The sequence below is a fragment of the Bombina bombina genome, chromosome 8 (genome assembly GCF_027579735.1).
Source record: "Bombina bombina isolate aBomBom1 chromosome 8, aBomBom1.pri, whole genome shotgun sequence".
Lineage (NCBI taxonomy): Eukaryota > Metazoa > Chordata > Amphibia > Anura > Bombinatoridae > Bombina > Bombina bombina.
In genome coordinates, this window is record NC_069506.1 from 203354945 (window position 1) to 203376068 (window position 21124).

Below are 21124 nucleotides of genomic sequence, written 5' to 3' on the forward strand. Positions count from 1 at the left end.
GATACAGAGGAGATCCGTGAGCCGCAGCGACACGGCAGTGAGCGGATCCGATTCATGACATGTTCCTTATTTTTTGAAAGGAACGAAAACAGTTAGAAGCTTTAGATTTACCCTTAGGTATTTTATCCTGAGGCAAAAAAAACTTCCTTCCCCCAGTGACCGTTGAAATAATCTAATCTAACTGAGAACCAAATAACTTATTACCTTGGAAAGAAAGAGATAGTAATCTGGACTTAGACGTCATGTCAGCATTCCAAGATTTAAGCCACAAAGCTCTTCTAGCTAAAATAGCTAAAGACATAGATTTAACATAAATTTTGATGTTATCAAAAATGGCATCACAAATAAAATGATTAGCATGTTGAAGCAAGCGAACAATGCTAGACAAATCAGAATCCAATTCTTGTTGCGCTACATTTTCCAACCAAAAAGTTGATGCAGTTGCAACATCAGCCAAAGAAATTGCAGGCCTGAGAAGATGTCCCGAATATAAATAGGCTTTCTTTAGATAAGATTCAAGTTTCCTATCTAAAGGATCTTTAAAAGAAATACTATCTTCCATAGGAATAGTAGTACGTTTAGCAAGAGTAGAGATAACCCCATCAACTTTGGGGATCTTTTCCCAAAACTCCAATGTAACTGCTGGCAAAGGATACAATTTTTTAAACCTTGAAGAAGGAATAAAATAAGTACCAGGCCTATTCCATTCCTTAGAAATCATATCAGAAATAGCATCAGGAACTGGAAAAACCTCTGGAGTTAACCACAGGAGGTTTATTAACAGAATTTAAATGTTTACTAGTTTTAATATCAAGAGGACTAGTTTCCTCAATATCCAATGTAATCAACACTTCTTTTAACAAAGAACGAATATACTCCATTTTAAATAAATAAGTAGATTTGTCTTTGTCAATATCTGAGGAAGGATCTTCTGAATCAGATAGATCCTCATCAGAGAAGGATAATTCAGTATGTTGTCGGTCATTTGAAATTTCAGCAACTTTATGAGAAGTTTTAAAAGACCTTTTTTGTTTATTAGAAGGCGGAATGGCAGACAAAGCCTTCTGAATAGAATCAGCAATAAATTCTTTTAAATTCACATGTATATCTTGTACATTAGAAGTTGAAGGAACAGCAACAGGTAATGTACTATTACTGATTTACACTTTATCTGCATGTAAAAGTTTATCATGACAACTATTACAAACCACAGCTGGAGATATAATCTCCACAAGTTTACAACAAATGCACTTAGCTTTGGTAGAACTGTTATCAGGCAGCAGGGTTCCAACAGAGATTTCTGAGACAGGATCAGATTGAGACATCTTGCAAAATGTAAGAGAAAAAACAACATATAAAGCAAAATTATCAATTTCCTTATATGGCAGTTTCAGGAATGGAAAAAAAATGCAAACAGCATAGACCTCTGACATAGAAAAAAAGTCAAGAGGCATATAGGAATGGGGTTTTAAATAATGAAATGATTTGGCGCCAAGTATGACGCACAACGTAACTGAAATTTTTTTGGCGCTAACAACATCCGGAAATGACACACTCGCGTCATTAACGACGCAACCTTGTGCAAGGAACTCGGCGTCAACTAAGACGCCGGAAATGACGAATTTGCTTCATCGGACGTACTTTTGCGCCAAAAACAATTCTCGCGCCAACAATGACGCAATAAACTTTGGCATTTTGCGTCCTCGCGGGCCTAATTTTGCCCTCGAAATTGAAAGAACAAAACAGTCAATTTGAAAAAAGACTAAACCCCAGGTAAGAAAAAAATTACCTAAATGTTTTTCCCCAAATATGAAACTGACAGTCTGCAAAAGGAAATACATAAACCTGACTCATGGCAAATATAAGTGCAATACATATATTTAAAACTTTATATTAATGCATAAAGTGCCAAACCATAGCTGAGGGTGTCTTAAGAAATAAAAACATACTTACCGAAAAACACCCATCCACATATAGCAGATAGCCAAACCAGTACTGAAACAGTTATCAGTAGAGGTAATGGTATATGAGAGTATATCGTCGATCTGAAAAGGGAGGTAGGAGATGAATCTCTACGACCGATAACAGAGAACCTATGAAATAGACCCCCGTTAGGGAAATCATCGTATTCAATAAGTGATACTCCCTTCACGTCCCTCTGATATTCGCTGTACTCTGAGAGGAATCGGGCTTCAACATTGCTGAGAAGCGCATATCAACGTAGAAATCTTAGCACAAACTTACTTCACCACCTCCATAGGAGGCAAAGTTTGTAAAATTGAATTGTGGGTGTGGTGAGGGGTGTATTTATAGGCATTTTGAGGTTTGGGAAACTTTGCCCCTCCTGGTAGGAATGTATATCCCATATGTCACTAGCTCATGGACTCTTGCTAATTACATGAAAGAAAGGTAAATATGTGAATTTGTAAATAAAAATTAAAAAAAACGATGAATTAAAGTCACCCTTATTTTGTAAGATTGTTAATATGACGATTAGCAATACGGTTGACTTTACATTCACTTTAACTTCTATGGGGGAATACGTGAACACGTATGCAAAATTCTAACTTCAGATTTTTTAGCTTGTTGGATTGCCGCAAGAGCGAAACAGTTCACTTTCAACTCATAATACGAGCACAACCCGACAAACTCAAAAATCTTAATTCTAGCGCAATTAACGCTCAAGCGGGAGCATTAATTTGCGCTCCACTCGTAATCTGGCCCAAAATGTGTAAATATTATATCTTATAGATAGGAGAGACAAGCGTTTCAAGCTGATAGGCCTCATTTTATTTCTCTTTTTGTTATCTGATTAAATAAATCATTTATTTATTTATTTCCAGGCCTGGGAAGCTGTCCGCCTGGAGTACATGCAAGGAGGGCAGAATATTATTTCAGAATACAGAGAGAAAATCATAGAGCATTTTACCATGCAGTTAAGGTACATGGGTTTGTATTAAAACATATGGACTAATATATATTTGTTTTATCAGTTTTTCATTTTGTTTGATAAATAAAAAACTGATTTGCAACGTTATGTGATGTTACAATTAAAAAAATAATTATGAAAGGGCAATTTTAAAGGTAACTTAAAGGGGCATTTAACACAAAATAAATTCTAGATAGAATGATGGATTCAAAGAAAAGATTAGTCTGAGAATAAAATGTAGATGTATTTTTTTAAAGTTTCAATAGCTATTTAAATATTTCAAAATTAGTGTAAAGTTTTAGTGTCTATAAAACAATGGGAGCTGCCATGTTGTAACGTAGGTTACCTTCTCTGCTGTGGCCAATTAGGGACAATTATAAATAGGTCACTAGAGTGTACAGCCAGTGGCTGTGTGGAATATAACAGTGTCCTGCACTTTCATTTCAAACAGGAACTGAAAAACTCACAATTTCAGAATGGAATTACAGGAAAAGGGGACAAAATAAATAATAAAAGTATATTGCAGATTTTTTTTTTATATGATTTATCATTTTATATTACCATCTCAAAGTGTTTGTCCCTTTACATGCATATATTTGATGATTATTCACTTAACCTTTGTACAGATTAATTTAATCTTAGTCTAAGTACCAATAAAAAAAGAAAATTATTTTATTCAATTTTTTTTAAAGAAAAAGGCTAGAACTGCATAATGATGGAAAATATTTGTGCATGAACAAAAGCAAAGGAAGAGAGTACCTAGCAAAAGATGTAGGGAAACAGTATCACCATTTGGGTCAGAGGCGTAACTAGAAACCACAGGGCCCAGGTGCAAGAATCTAAGAAGGGGCCCCCCCACAGCCCCCCCCCCCCCCAAAAAAAAAGGTGAATTTAATACATATAGTTTTTTATTTTATTTTTTACATTTAACACAGAAAAAAATGTGAATCAGATTACATGTCTGCAAAAGGAGGTACCCTGTGCCCACAGTCTGTGAGATGGTCTGACCCCCTATTACTGTATATATATAGTGACACTATTTAACCCCCCAGTACTGTATATAGTAAGTTAGTGACACAGTCTGTAAACTGCCGGTGAGATGGCTGGCCTGACCCTACCCGGCCAGTACTTTATAAAGTGACCACAGTAGTCAGTGACATGGTCCACCACCCCATACTATATATAGTGGTACTGTATAGTGACACTGTTTACCCACTGCCCCCCCATGCTGTAGTAACAAGGTCTGTAATTTGCTGGTTCCACGAACATACACACACACACATACATACATGCATAAATACACACACAGTCACATACACACACACACACCATACACACACACATAAACACCAATGGGTTAAACAGAAACACTAACCCCTGTAGTCATGTCACACTCACATGATATCAGTGCAGGCAGTGGTAGGTTAACGTTTTTTATAAAAAAAAAAACCTCTGCACCCCCTGTAGTTTCGCCCCTAATTTGGGTGGTAAAATGTGCTAATGCATCTCCAGTTTCTAATATTGATATATTTATATTGACAGTATCATAATATTCATATTCACCTCTGAAGTGTAATATGTGAATGTTAGATTCTGCCCACACGAGCTAGGTGTCACCTCACAATTGTTTGTTTTAATAAAGTTAGCCATTTTGTATAACAGGTGAACAATTTCTTCATTATATTTTGTAACAATAGCCTGTTTTATAATACATTCTGCTATCATGTGACTGGTTACATACCTGTGGTCCAACATTTGTCATTGCACTATGCTGCCATCTGACCCTGCAACTCTTATATGATGCTATTCATGTCCTGTGAGAGGACACTTGTGCAGCTCTGGGCAAAGGCACTAAGCAATGTAGTCACTTCAGCCAGAGGTCCCATTGTCCTGTGAAAATGATGGCACACAAATGTGATTTTGAAAGTGATCTTAAAAAACTGTGATCTATAGTTTTTCTTCCTTGTGTTGAATTTATAAGGCAGAAGAGCTAGTATTCTTCTGACAAACTGACATACTGGTTTGGAGGCATGACCAGGAGGAATCAGCATTATAAAGAAAATGTATTTCCATATTATAACAACTATATTTTGTTGTTGTTGTTGCAATTGTTTTATAATAGGTAAAATAAGCAGTTCTTGCATCAGATACTGATAGGGGCCGATTTATCAAGGGCCAAATGGCCCCTGATGCCCCTGTTTCCGCGTGAGCCTTCAGGACCGAGTCTTAAGACCGATGCTCCTTAACTGGTCCTCCGCCTCTGAGGCGGCGGACATCAATCTGCCCGATTGTGTACAATTGGTTTGATTGACACCCCCTGCTGCATCTGCAGGCGGCAGCATTGCGCAAGCATTTCACCAGAATTGCTTGTGCAATCTTAAATGCGATGTCTGGCGGACATGATACGCTACAGCGTATCATGTCCGCCAGACTTTGATAAATCGGCCCAATAGGGGCCTATTTACTAATGTGCGAGCGGACATGATCATGTCCGCCGCACATCGATAAATGCCGACAGCATACGCTGTCTGCATTTATCATTGCACCAGCCCCCTGCAGATTCGCGGCCAATCGACCACCAGCAGTGGGTGTCAATCAACCCTATCGTATTGGATCGGGTTGATTTCCGGCAATGTCTGTCCGCCTCCTCAGAGCAGGCGGACAGGTTATGGAGCAGCGGTCTTTTGACCGCTGCTTCATAACTTGTGTTTCTAGCGAGCCTGAAGGCTCGCCAGAAACACGGGGCTTCAAGCTCCATACAGAGCTTGATCAATCGGCCCCATAGTCTTAACATGAGCATGGTCAGAATTTCCATTTAATGTTAGTTATTGAACTTAATTGTGGACCACAAATTCTTGGTGATATTTTAAGAGTATCTGACTTCATACTATAGTATATGAGTGACATACGTGATGTTTAAAGCTTGCATTTCAGATGATCTATTTCTGTCTTCTCTAAGGCATTCTTTTGACTAATTTTGCTTTCAGAATTGTCCTACAGTTTGCATTGAATTATCTACTGGGATAAATATATGTGACATTGCACGGTTCTTTTCATTACCTAACATCTTTATTACATTAGTAATGACAGGGTCACATGGCGGAGTGCAGATGAACTGACCTGGCTTTTCCAGCAGCAAGGAGAGAAGCAGAAGTTACACAGATGTCTGATGAACCTCTTTGTTTCTCAGAACCTATACAAAAGGTACGCTTGTAAAAATGGAAAATATTAACATATCTCAATTATCTCTGTAGGTTAATAGACAGAAGCAAACTGTAATATTACTCTCATTATAAAGGAAGAGATGAAATTATTCATGTTCAGCACTTTGGATAATATTTTGCTTCTGATGAACACATCAAGAATAATTTATTAGGTCAGCGCTGATACATAAGAATGGCGCATGTACTTGTCAAGCATTGAATCCTACAATATTTAGCGTACTTTAATATGTAGTCCTATAAAATGATGCTATTACATTACTCCTGATGATCATTCTGGCTCAAATATGTATCTTCTAAATTATCTTCATTAAAGGGTCTTTATAGTGATAAAATGAAAAGCGCTAATTCATTACCATTAGCGACAGTGCTAAGCAATTTGTTTAACTTCTGCAAAGGGTTAAACACGTAGGAAAGTACCACTTGGGACCTGCAGAGCACTGCTGGTCCCCTGCGAAAACTGACGCTGATCCATTCAGCAGCTCCAGTTGCACAAATCAGTAGTAAAAAAGCAAAAAGTGCTTTTATTTCTGTACTACACAAAGGAAGACTCTCTAATCTATATTATAACTTTCAAAAGTCTGTTTAGGCCTCTATTTTACATGTGGCTACACTTGATGACAATTTAGTAAGGTGATTACAGTAACAGCAGTGGTCGCTCAATTTCAATCAATTTTAAATCTTTAAAAAATACACATTTTCTTTACAGTATTTGCCACAGCTATCTCACATCATGAAATATAAATATAATAATGGTATATATATATATATATGTATAGCTTGTGTGGGTCACTTACAATAGGGTTTAAATTTAGGTAGCAAAAAAGCTCAAAATTGGCTCAGCACTGGGGTGAAAACGGCTTAGCAGTTAAAGGGATACTGAAACTATTTTCTCTTGCAAGGTGTATCCAGTCCACGGCTTCATCCTTTACTTGTGGGATATTCTCATTCCCTACAGGAAGTGGCAAAGAGAGCACACAGCAGAGCTGTCCATATAGCTCCCCCTCTAGCTCCACCCCCTAGTCATTCTCTTTGCCGGCTCTAAGCACTAGGGTCTCTCTACGGGAGGGTAAAGTGAATGTGGTGTTAGATTTGTAGTTTTATATCTTCAATCAAGAGTTTGTTATTTTTAAATGGTACCGGTTTGTATTATTTACTCTCTAGCAGAAAAGTGATGAAGAATTCTGCTGAGAGGAAAATTATTTTAGCATGTTGTAACTAAAATCCACTGCTGTTCCCACACAGGACTGAGGAGTACCAGAAAACTTCAGTTGGGGGGAACAGTTTGCAGGCTTGACTGCAATGAGGTATGTTCAGTCATTTATTTCTAGACAAGACTGAGATAATGCTAGAAGACTGACAAGATCCCCATGTGGGGAGGGTAAGCTATGTTCTGAGACTTAGTATAGAATTGAATGCTTACATGACAGGGCTAAATAGGCTGGTTGACACTAATGCAGGGAAATCGATTATTTATTTAAGAAATACTCGTTGGAGACACCTTTTTAAGCACTTTGGAGTGTTTTACTGGGGTTATTATTCACATGGCATAAATTTAGTCACTTAGAAGTGATTTTTGTAGGCCTCACAACTCCGGAGTGGAGTGGGAGGGGCCTAATTTCGCGCCTCAGATGCGCAGTTAGAATTGAAAGACTGTTTCATGCTGCTTCACATGGAGGGTCCAGCTGCTGATTGAGGGCCTAGAAGAAGCTTTATTTCCCCAAAACTGATCCCTAAGGGCAGGTAGGGCCACAGCAGTAAGCTGTGGCAAGGTGCTGTAGTTAATTAACCGGTTGTTGGCTTTAGGCTGCTCCGGTTTGGGCATTAAGGGGTTAAACGTTCTGAAACTTGCTGTGCACTCATATTAAAGCCTTAGGTACATACTGTGAAAAATTCAAAAGGATTGGTGCATTTTTCACTGTTTTGTAAAATTGTGTGCTCTTTTTATTTCTTAAAGGCACAGTAACGTTTTTTCAAATTGTGTTTTTTATTTGATTAAAGTGTTTTCCAAGCCTGCTTGTGTATGCTACTAGTCTGTTAAACATGTCTGACACTAAGGAAAATCCTTGTTCAATGTGTTTAGACGCCATGGTGGAACCCCCTCTCAGAATGTGTCCCAATTGCACTAATATGTCTATACACTTTAAAGATCATATTGTTGCACTTAAAAGTGTGGCCCTAGATGATTCTCAGACTGAAGGTAATGAGGATAGTCCGCCTACCTCTCCCCATGTGTCACAACCAGTTACGCCCGCTCAAGCGATGCCTAGTACCTCTAGTGCGTCTGCCCCTATTACATTGCAACAACTAGCGACAGTCATGGATAATTCCCTTGCGGCCTTTCTATCCAAACTGCCAGTTTTTCCTGCAAAGCGCGATAGCTCTGTTTTAAGAACAGATTATGAGCAGTCTGAAGCTTTGGTAGCCTTATCTGATGTACCCTCACAACACTCCGAAGTGGGGGTGAGGGATTTGATGTCTGAGGGAGAAATTTCCGACTCAGGAAAGGTTTCTCATCAGGCAGAGTCAGATTCATTAGCGTTTAAATTTAAATTGGAACACCTCCGCGTATTGCTCAGGGAGGTATTAGCCACTCTGGATGATTGTGATCCTATGGTGGTCCCAGAGAAATTGTGTAAAATGGACAAGTACCTAGAGGTCCCTGTATACACTGATGCGTTTCCGATCCCTAAAAGGGTTGCTGATATTGTTACTAGGGGGTGGGATAGACCAGGTGTCCCTTTTGTTCCCCCCCCTATTTTTAAGAAAATGTTCCCCATAACTGACCCCAGGCGGGACTCGTGGCAGACGGTCCCTAAGGTAGAGGGGGCTGTTTCTTCACTTGCTAAGCGCACAACCATACCAATTGAAGACAGTTGTGCTTTTAAAGATCCTATGAATAAAAAATTAGAAGGTTTACTTAAGAAAATTTTTGTTCAACAAGGTTTCCTTCTCCAACCTATTGCCTGCATTATTCCTGTAACTACTGCAGCGGCTTTCTGGTTTGAGGCGCTGGAGGAGTCGCTCCAGACGGAGACCTCATATGACGAAATTATTGATAGAATTAAGGCTCTAAAGCTGGCTAAGTCTTTTATCACAGACGCCGCCTTGCAATTAGCTAAGTTAGCGGCAAAAAATTCAGGTTTCGCCATTATGGCGCGCAGAGCGCTTTGGCTCAAGTCATGGTCGGCCGATGTGTCGTCAAAATCCAAATTATTAAATATCCCTTTCAAGGGAAAGACCCTTTTCGGGCCAGAATTGAAAGAGATTATTTCAGAAATCACCGGGGGAAAGGGCCATGCTCTCCCTCAGGACAAGCCCTTTAAGGCTAGAAACAAAGCTAATTTTCGTTCCTTTCGTAACTTCAGGAGCGGTCCGGCTTCAGCCTCTACAGCTGCAAAGCAAGAGGGTAACGCTTCACAGCCCAAGGCAACCTGGAAGCCTTACCAGAGCTGGAACAAGGGTAAACAGGCCAAAAAGCCTGCAGCTGCTACCAAGACAGCATGAAGGGGTAGCCCCCGATCCGGGACCGGATCTAGTAGGGGGCAAACTCTCTCTCTTCGCTCAGGCCTGGGCAAGAGATGTTCACGATCCCTGGGCACTAGAGATTTTTTTCCAGGGATATCTTCTAGAATTCAAGGACTCCCCCCCAAGGGGAAGGTTCCACATTTCTCGTCTGTCTACAGACCAGACAAAGAAAGAGGCGTTCTTACGCTGTGTAGAAGATCTACATACGATGGTAGTGATATACCCAGTTCCAATTTCAGAACAAGGTCTGGGTTTTTACTCAAACCTGTTTGTGGTTCCCAAAAAAGAAGGAACTTTCAGACCAATCCTGGATCTAAAAATTCTAAACAGATTCCTCAGAGTCCCATCATTCAAGATGGAGACCATTCGGACAATCTTACCTATGATCCAGGAAGGTCAATATATGACTACCGTGGATCTAAAGGATGCGTACCTGCATATCCCTATCCACAAAGATCATCATCAGTTCCTCAGGTTCGCTTTCCTAGACAAGCATTACCAGTTCGTGGCTCTTCCATTCGGTTTAGCCACTGCTCCCAGAATTTTCACAAAGGTGTTAGTGTCCCTTCTGGCGGTTCTAAGACCGCGGGGCATAGCAGTGGCGCCTTATTTGGACGACATCTTAATTCAGGCGCCGTCCTTTCACAGAGCCAAGGCTCACATGGAGATTGTATTGAGGTCTCACGGGTGGAAGGTGAACGTCAAAAAGAGTTCTCTGTCCCCACTCACAAGGGTTCCCTTCCTAGGAACACTAATAGATTCAATTGAAATGAAAATATTTCTGACGGAGGTCAGAAAGTTGAAACTTTTAACTACTTGCCGAGTTCTTCATTCCATTCCTCGGTCATCTGTAGCTCAGTGCATGGAGGCAATCGGATTAATGGTAGCGGCAATGGACATAGTCCCTTTTGCTCGGATACACCTCAGACCACTGCAACTATGCATGCTCAAACAGTGGAATGGGGATTATGCAGATTTGTCTCCTCAAATAGAGTTGGACCAGGAGACCAGAGATTCTCTTCTCTGGTGGTTGTCTCAGGACCACCTGTCTCAGGGAATATGTTTCCGCAGGCCAGAGTGGGTCATTGTAACGACTGACGCCAGTCTGTTAGGCTGGGGTGCGGTCTGGGACTCCCTGAAAGCTCAGGGCTTATGGTCTCTGGAAGAAACGCTTCTCCCGATAAACATTCTGGAACTGAGGGCGATATTCAACGTTCTTCAGGCATGGCCACAACTAGCTGTGGCCAAATTCATCAGATTTCAGTCGGACAACATCACGACTGTAGCTTACGTCAATCATCAGGGGGGAACAAAGAGTTCCCTAGCGATGACGGAAGTAACCAAAATAATCAGGTGGGAGGAGGATCACTCCTGCTATCTCTCAGCAATTCACATCCCAGGAGTAGACAACTGGGAGGTGGATTTTCTAAGTCGTCAGACTTTTCACCCGGGGGAGTAGGAACTCCACCCGGAGGTATTTGCCCAGCTGACTCAGCTATGGGGCACTCCAGAATTGGATCTGATGGAGTCCCGTCAGAATGCCAAACTTCCTCTCTACGGGTCCAGGTCCCGGGACCCCAAGGCGGTATTGATAGATGCTCTAGCAGCGCCTTGGTCCTTCAATCTGGCTTATGTTTTTCCACCGTTTCCTCTCCTCCCGCGTCTGGTCGCCAGAATCAAGCAGGAGAAGGCTTTGGTGATTCTGATAGCACTTGCGTGGCCACGCAGGACTTGGTATGCAGACCTAGTGGACATGTAATCTGTCCCACCATGGACACTGCCAATGAGGCAGGATATTCTAATACAGGGTCCGTTCAAGCATCCAAATCTAGTTTCTCTACGTCTAACTGCTTGGAGATTGAACGCTTAATTCTATCAAAGCGTGGGTTCTCTGAGTCAGTTATAGATACTCTGATTCAGGCTAGAAAGCCTGTCACCAGGAAAATCTACCATAAGATATGGCGGAAATATCTTTGTTGGTGTGAATCCAAGGTTTACTCATGGAGTAAGATTAGGATTCCCAGGATATTGTCCTTTCTCCAAGAAGGATTGGAGAAAGGTTTGTATTCTAGTTCCTTAAAAGGACAAATATCCGCTCTGTCTATCCTTTTACACAAGCGTCTGGCAGAGGTACCAGACGTTCAAGCGTTTGCTCAGGCTTTAGTCAGAATCAAGCCTGTCTATAAACCTGTGGCTCCGCCATGGAGTCTAAATCTAGTTCTTTCAGTTCTTCAAGGGGTTCCGTTTGAACCTTTACATTACATAGATATTAAGTTGTTATCTTGGAAAGTTTTGTTTTTAGTAGCTATCTCTTCTGCTCGAAGAGTTTCAGAATTATCTGCCTTACAGTGTGATTCACCTTACCTGGTGTTCCACGCAAATAAGGTAGTTTTGCATACCAAGCCTGGTTTTCTTCCTAAAGTTGTTTCTAACAAGAATATTAACCAGGAAATAGTTGTTCCTTCTCTGTGTCCTAATCCTTCTTCGAAGAAGGAACGTCTGTTACACAATCTTGATGTAGTTCGTGCTTTAAAGTTCTATTTACAAGCAACTAAGGATTTCAGACAAACATCTTCCTTGTTTGTTATCTATTCTGGTAAGAGGAGAGGTCAGAAAGCGACCTCTCTTTCCTTTTGGCTGAAAAGCATCATCCGTTTGGCCTATGAGACTGCTGGCCAGCAGCCTCCTGAAAGAATTACTGCTCATTCTACCAGAGCAGTGGCTTCCACATGGGCTTTCAAAAATGAGGCTTCTGTTGAACAGATTTGTAAGGCAGCGACTTGGGAGCCCATTTATCAAAGGGCTTGCGGACCTGATCCGACACTGCGGATCAGGTCCGCAAGACCTCGCTAAATGCGGAGAGCAATACGCTCTCCGCATTTAACATTGCACCAGCAGCTCACAAGAGCTGCTGGTGCAACGCCGCCCCCTGCTGACTCGCGGCCAATCGGCCGCCAGCAGGGAGCTGTCAATCAACCCGATCGTATTAGATCGGGTTGATTTCTGGCGATTTCTGGCGATTCAGAGCAGGCGGACAGGGTTATGAAGCAGCGGTCTTTAGACCGCTGCTTCATAAGTTGTGTTTCTGGCGAGTCTGAAGACTCGCCAGAAACACGGCCCTTCAAGCTCCGTACGGAGCTTGATAAATGGGCCTGATTGTCTTCACTGCATACTTTTGCCAAATTTTACAAATTCGATACTTTTGCTTCTTCGGAGGCTATTTTTGGGAGAAAGGTTTTGCAAGCAGTGGTGCCTTCCGTTTAAGGTACCTGTATTGTTCCCTCCCTTCATCCGTGTCCTAAAGCTTTGGTATTGGTATCCCACAAGTAAAGGATGAAGCCGTGGACTGGATACACCTTGCAAGAGAAAACAGAATTTATGCTTACCTGATAAATTACTTTCTCTTGCGGTGTATCCAGTCCACGGCCCGCCCTGGCATTTAAGTCAGGTAAAACATTTTTTGTTTAAACTACAGTCACTACTGCACCCTATGGTTTCTCCTTTTTCTTCCTAACCTTTGGTTGAATGACTGGGGGGTGGAGCTAGAGGGGAAGCTATATGGACAGCTTTGCTGTGTGCTCTTCCTGTAGGGAATGAGAATATCCCACAAGTAAAGGATGAAGCCGTGGACTGGATACACCTTGCAAGAGAAAGTAATTTATCAGGTAAGCATAAATTCTGTTGTTTTTTTCTTTATGATTCAGGAAGAGCATGTAATTTTAAGCAACTTTCTACTCACTTCTATTATCAATTTTTATTCTTTCTCTTGCTATCTTTATTTAAAAAATCAGGAATCTAAGCTTAGTAGCTGGCCCATTTTTGGTTCAGAACCTGGGTAGCACTTGCTGATTGGTGGCTATATCTAGCCACCAATCAGCAAGAAAAGAAAAATTGATAATAGGAGTAAATTAGAAAGTTGCTTAAAATTGCATCCTCTATCTCAGTGATTTTTAACCTTTTTTTTGCCGTGGCACACTTTTTTACATTAAAAAATCCTGTGGCACACCACCATCCCAAAATTTTAAAAAAATCACACATTGTAGCCTAATACAGCATATATATATATACACATACACACAAACACACACATACTGTATGTATTGTGCTGTTATACCATGCTTCCTACAAACTACCCCTGCACTGGGAGTAAAAAACAAGCAAAGTTTAAAAAATATGTCACACTGTTGTCAGTCTGCCGTGGCACACCTGAGGATCTCTCACGGCACACTAGTGTGCCACGGCACACTGGTTGAAAAACACTGCTCTATCTGAATCATGAAATAAATCATTTGGGTTTAGTATCTTTTTAAAGACAAAGGGACATTAAACACCTTGAACTTATAAGACATGTCTATTGTCTTGCTACAGAAGAACAGATCAGCTGAGTCTAAACATTATTGCAAACAAATTAACATCTTGTTTACTGCAGCTGGTTTTCATTATTTGGTGGAGCCAATCCGTGCTCGAGTCTGCAAACAACAAGACTAGCCGCAGTCATTAAGTTAGTATAAAGTAAAAACATTTTTTTTTTAAGTCTGTTAACTGTTAAAGCCAATTATGGAAAGATATTTAACTGAGTTATCATTGATAAGTCAGCAAGGGGCATTTTTAGCTTCAAAAATTAGAAAATATACAATTTAAGCACATGAAAAGGGTGCAAAAATAATGATATATTGCACATTTGTTTAATATTGTTGTTTATTACGATCTCAATGTGTTTGAAAGACACATGAAAGCCCATTACAGTACAAAAATCTGTTTGTATACAGTACAAAAATCTGTTTGTATACAGTACAAAAATCTGTTTGTATTAAGAAAATTAAAAAAAAAATATTTGATTTAAAATTAATTTCTGGTTTTTTTTACCCCTGGCTCCCATTCTCATCCGTACTGCTCAACCTTAGGGTAATATAATTACATTAAAGGTTGCACTGTGCACTGTGCAGGTATTTTGTATCTTGTTACACCATCTTCCAGTTTTTGTTTATTTCAGGGGACATTTTGCCGAGTTGCTCAGTTACTGGCAACTTGTGGGGAAAGACAAAATCTCTATGTCGACTGAATACTTTGATGCACTCAAACAGTATGAAAAGAGCTGTGATGGGGAAGAGGGCATGACTAATCTGGCAGACCTCTACGAAACCCTTGGGCGCTTTCTTAAAGACTTGGGCCTTCTTAGTCAGGTAATTTGTGTTCAACTATTTTATGCTCATTTTCATTTGGTTAATTCATAAATTAACAAGGAGATAGCTTTCAAAAGAACTACATTTCACAAAATAATCGTTGCATGCCTTATTTGAGGTATGTATAAAAAGAGAGATCAAAGAGAAGTGCAAAACTAACAAATAAATAACACAAGAATTTCCATACAAATTTTATAAAAAATATAAATGTTATAAAATTACCGGTCACTAACAATAATACACAATCTAATAAAATTCCCAATTGGAAACAAATGCGGATTCAGATAATACAATAAGTACAAAAGGATATATTAAAGAATATATTCTATAAAAGGTCATATAAGAGTCCACAATTTTTAACTTGTAGACACTGCTCACATTAGCCGATATGGGAAAGTCTCTGGTTTAAGTTACTGATATATGGAAATCACGTGCCACCTGTTTTCATAGATTGGTGAATAGATACATCCAAATATTTGCATAGGATCCAAATAACAATTCAACTCAGTGTATTTCAAATAAATGCAGTGAGGTTCTTTTTACTTTAACACTTTAGGCATCCGACCTCCTGGGTAACCTCAAACTTACACGCCTTCATGGGTAACGTACCTTACTCCCCCGGTCTGGAGGAATACCCTCAGAGAATGTAAAAGTCTTGCTGTTTCCAGTCTATAGTTATATGGTTAAACAGGTTTAAAGGAATTTAAAAAGTGAATTTGAAATGCATTATTTTTGTGCTTAAATTATATTCAATCACATTAATAATATAATTATTATTATCGGTTATTTGTAGAGCGCCAACAGATTCCGCAGCGTTATATATAACTGCTTATAATAATTTGGTTGGCTAATATTAGGCTTCTGGATCAATATACAATCTTATATTTAAAGGGACATAAAACCCACATTTCTTTCATGTAATTAACAAGAGTCCATGAGCTAGTGACGTATGGGATATACATTCCTACCAGGAGGGGCAAAGTTTCCCAAACCTTAAAATGCCTATAAATACACCCCTCACCACACCCACAAATCAGTTTTACAAACTTTGCCTCCAAGGGAGGTGGTGAAGTAAGTTTGTGCTAGATTCTACGTTGATATGCGCTCCGCAGCAAGTTGGAGCCCGGTTTTCCTCTCAGCGTGCAGTGAATGTCAGAGGGATGTGAAGAGAGTATTGCCTATTGAATGCAGTGATCTCCTTCTACGGGGTCTATTTCATAAGGTTCTCTGTTATCGGTCGCAGAGATTCATCTCTTACCTCCCTTTTCAGATCGACGATATACTCTTATATTTACCATTACCTCTACTGATTCTCGTTTCAGTACTGGTTTGGCTTTCTACAAACATGTAGATGAGTGTCCTGGGGTAAGTAAGTCTTATTTTCTGTGACACTCTAAGCTATGGTTGGGCACTTTATTTATAAAGTTCTAAATATATGTATTCAAACATTTATTTGCCTTGACTCAGAATGTTCAACTTTCCTTATTTTCAGACAGTCAGTTTCATATTTGGGATTATGCATTGAATTATCATATTTTTCTTACCTCAAAAATTTGACTTTTTTCCCTGTGGGCTGTTAGGCTCGCGGGGGCTGAAAATGCTTCATTTTATTGCGTCATTCTTGGCGCGGACTTTTTTGGCGCAAAAATTCTTTTCCGTTTCCGGCGTCATACGTGTCGCCGGAAGTTACGTCATTTTTTTGACGTTATTTTGCGCCAAAAATTTCGGCGTTCCGGATGTGGCGTCATTTTTGGCGCCAAAAGCATTTAGGCGCCAAATAATGTGGGCGTCTTATTTGGCGCTAAAAAATATGGGCGTCGCTTTTGTCTCCACATTATTTCAGTCTCTTTTTTCATTTGCTTCTGGTTGCTAGAAGCTTGATATTTGGCATTCTTTCCCATTCCTGAAACTGTCTTATAAGGAATTTGATCTATTTTGCTTTATATGTTGTTTTTTCTCTTACATATTGCAAGATGTCTCACGTTGCATCTGAGCCAGAAGATACTACAGGAAAATCACTGCCTGCTGGATCTACCAAAGCTAAGTGTATCTGCTGTAAATTTTTGGTAGCTATTCCTCCAGCTGTTGTTTGTAATAATTGTCATGACAAACTTGTTAAAGCAGATAATATTTCCTTTAGTAATGTACCATTGCCTGTTGCAGTTCCCTCAACATCTAAGGTGCAGAATGTTCCTGATAACATAAGAGATTTTGTTTCTGAATCCATAAAGAAGGCTTTGTCTGTTATTTCTCCTTCTAGTAAACGTAAAAAGTCTTTTAAATCTTCTCTCTCTACAGATGAATTTTTAAATGAACACCATCATTCTGATTCTTTGGACTCTTCTGGTTCAGAGGATTCTATCTCAGAGATTGATGCTGATAAATCTTCATATTTATTTAAGATGGAATTTATTCGCTCTTTACTTAAAGAAGTACTAATTGCTTTAGAAATAGAGGATTCTAGTCCTCTTGATACTAATTCTATACGTTTGGATAAGGTTTTTAAAGCTCCTGCGGTTATTCCAGAAGTTTTTCCTGTTCCTAATGCTATTTCTGCAGTGATTTCCAAAGAATGGGATAAATTGGGTAATTCATTTACTCCTTCTAAACGTTTTAAGCAATTATATCCTGTTCCGCCTGACAGGTTAGAATTTTGGGACAAAATCCCTAAAGTTGATGGGGCTATTTCTACCCTTGCTAAACGTACTACCATTCCTACGTCAGATGGTACCTCGTTTAAGGATCCTTTAGATAGAAAAATTGAATCCTTTCTAAGAAAAGCTTATCTGTGTTCAGGTAATCTTCTTAGACCTGCTATATCATTGGCTGATGTTGCTGCAGCTTCAACTTTTTGGTTGGAAACCCTAGCGCAACAAGTAACAAATCGTGATTCTCATGATATTATTCTTCTTCTTCAGCATGCTAATAATTTTATCTGTGATGCCATTTTTGATATTATTAGAGTTGATGTTAGGTTTATGTCTCTAGCTATCTTAGCCAGAAGAGCTTTATGGCTTAAGACTTGGAATGCTGATATGGCTTCTAAATCAACTCTACTTTCCATTTCTTTCCAGGGAAACAAATTATTTGGTTCTCAGTTGGATTCTATTATTTCAACTGTTACTGGTGGGAAAGGAACTTTTTTACCACAGGATAAAAAATCTAAAGGTAAAAACAGGGCTAACAATCGTTTTCGTTCCTTTCGTTTCAACAAAGAACAAAAGCCTGATCCTTTGTCCTCAGGAGCAGTTTCAGTTTGGAAACCATCTCCAGTCTGGAATAAATCCAAGCCTGCTAGAAAGGCAAAGCCTGCTTCTAAGTTCACATGAAGGTACGGCCCTCATTCCAGTTCAGCTGGTAGGGGGCAGGTTACGTTTTTTCAAAGAAATTTGGATCAATTCTGTTCACAATCTTTGGATTCAGAGCATTGTTTCAGAAGGGTACAGAATTGGTTTCAAGATGAGACCTCCTGCAAAGAGATTTTTTCTTTCTCGTGTCCCAGTAAATCCAGTGAAAGCTCAAGCATTTCTGAATTGTGTTTCAGATCTAGAGTTGGCTGGAGTAATTATGCCAGTTCCAATTCCGGAACAGGGGATGGGGTTTTATTCAAATCTCTTCATTGTACCAAAGAAGGAGAATTCCTTCAGACCAGTTCTGGATCTAAAATTATTGAATCGTTATGTAAGGATACCAACGTTCAAGATGGTAACTGTAAGGACTATATTGCATTTTGTTCAGCAAGGGAATTATATGTCCACAATAGATTTACAGGATGCATATCTGCATATTCCGATTCATCCAGATCATTTTCAGTTCCTGAGATTCTCTTTTCTAGACAAGCATTACCAATTTGTGGCTCTACCGTTTGGCCTTGCTACAGCTCCAAGAATTTTCACAAAGATTCTCGGTGCCCTTCTGTCTGTAATCAGAGAACAGGGTATTGTGGTATTTCCTTATTTGGACGATATCTTGGTACTTGCTCAGTCTTTACATTTAGCAGAGTCTCATACGAATCGACTTGTGTTGTTTCTTCAAGATCATGGTTGGAGGATCAATTTACCAAAAAGTTCTTTGATTCCTCAAACAAGGGTAACCTTTCTGGGTTTCCAGATAGATTCAGTGTCCATGACTCTGTCTTTAACAGACAAGAGACGTCTAAAATTGATTACAGCTTGTCGAAACCTTCAGTCACAATCATTCCCTTCGGTAGCCTTATGCATGGAAATTCTAGGTCTTATGACTGCTGCATCGGACGCGATCCCCTTTGCTCGTTTTCACATGCGACCTCTTCAGCTCTGTATGCTGAACCAATGGTGCAGGGATTACACGAAGATATCTCAATTAATATCTTTAAAACCGATTGTTCAACACTCTCTAACGTGGTGGACAGATCACCATCGTTTAATTCAGGGGGCTTCTTTTGTTCTTCCGACCTGGACTGTAATTTCAACAGATGCAAGTCTCACAGGTTGGGGAGCTGTGTGGGGATCTCTGACGGCACAGGGAGTTTGGGAATCTCAGGAGGTGAGATTACCGATCAATATTTTGGAACTCCGTGCAATTTTCAGAGCTCTTCAGTTTTGGCCTCTTCTGAAGAGAGAATCGTTCATTTGTTTTCAGACAGACAATGTCACAACTGTGGCATACATCAATCATCAAGGAGGGACTCACAGTCCTCTGGCTATGAAAGAAGTATCTTGAATTTTGGTTTGGGCGGAATCCAGCTCCTGTCTAATCTCTGCGGTTCATATCCCAGGTGTAGACAATTGGGAAGCGGATTATCTCAGTCGCCAAACGTTGCATCCGGGCGAATGGTCTCTTCACCCAGAGGTATTTCTTCAGATTGTTCAAATGTGGGGGCTTCCAGAGATAGATCTGATGGCCTCTCATCTAAACAAGAAACTTCCCAGGTATCTGTCCAGATCCCGGGATCCTCAGGCGGAGGCAGTGGATGCATTATCACTTCCTTGGAAGTATCATCCTGCCTATATCTTCCCGCCTCTAGTTCTTCTTCCAAGAGTAATCTCCAAGATTCTGAGGGAATGCTCGTTTGTTCTGCTAATAGCTCCGGCATGGCCTCACAGGTTTTGGTATGTGGATCTTGTCCGGATGGCATCTTGCCAACCATGGACTCTTCCGTTAAGACCAGACCTTCTGTCGCAAGGTCCTTTTTTCCATCCGGATCTGAAATCCTTAAACTTAAAGGTATGGAGATTGAACGCTTGATTCTTAGTCAAAGAGGTTTCTCTGACTCTGTGATTGATACTATGTTACAGGCTCGTAAATCTGTATCTAGAGAGATATATTATAGAGTCTGGAAGACTTATATTTCTTGGTGTCTTACTCATCATTTTTCTTGGTATTCTTTTAGAATTCCGAGAATATTACAATTTCTTCAGGATGGTTTAGATAAGGGTTTGTCCGCAAGTTCCTTGAAAGGACAAATCTCTGCTCTTTCTGTTCTTTTTCACAGAAAGATTGCTATTCTTCCTGATATTCATTGTTTTGTACAAACTTTGGTTCGTATAAAACCTGTCATTAAGTCAATTTCTCCTCCATGGAGTTTGAATTTGGTTCTGGGAGCTCTTCAAGCTCCTCCGTTTGAACCTATGCATTCATTGGACATTAAATTGCTTTCTTGGAAAGTTTTGTTCCTTTTGGCCATCTCTTCTGCCAGAAGAGTTTCTGAATTATCTGCTCTTTCTTGTGAGTCTCCTTTTCTGATTTTTCATCAGGATAAGGCGGTGTTGCGAACTTCTTTTGAATTTTTACCTAAGGTTGTGAATTCCAACAACATTAGTAGAGAAATCGTGGTTCCTTCATTATGTCCTAATCCTAAGAATTCTAAGGAGAAATCGTTACATTCTTTGGATGTTGTTAGAGCTTTGAAATATTATGTTGAAGCTACTAAATCTTTCCGAAAGACTTCTAGTCTATTTGTCATCTTTTCTGGTTCCAGAAAAGGCCAGAAAGCTTCTGCCATTTCTTTGGCATCCTGGTTGAAATCTTTAATTCATCTTGCCTATGTTAATTCGGGTAAGACTCTGCCTCAGAGGATTACAGCTCATTCTACTAGGTCAGTTTCTACTTCCTGGGCGTTTAGGAATGAAGCTTCAGTTGATCAGATTTGCAAAGCAGCGACTTGGTCCTCTTTGCATACTTTTACTAAATTCTACCATTTTGATGTATTCTCTTCTTCTGAAGCAGTTTTTGGTAGAAAGGTACTTCAGGCAGTGGTTTCGGTTTGAATCTTCTGCTTATGT

The 21124-nt window shown here is 39.9% G+C and overlaps 1 protein-coding gene across 1 annotated transcript in view; it reads left to right on the forward strand.

The window, feature by feature from the left end:
* NPHP3 (nephrocystin 3) overlaps positions 1 to 21124 on the forward strand; it is a 184240-nt gene that overhangs the window by 132000 nt on the left and 31116 nt on the right. The window contains exons 19-21 of the mRNA XM_053690853.1: positions 2844 to 2941; positions 6011 to 6133; positions 14672 to 14861. Of these exons, the coding sequence (XP_053546828.1) occupies positions 2844 to 2941; positions 6011 to 6133; positions 14672 to 14861 (411 nt within the window). The remainder of the gene's footprint in view (positions 1 to 2843; positions 2942 to 6010; positions 6134 to 14671; positions 14862 to 21124) is intronic.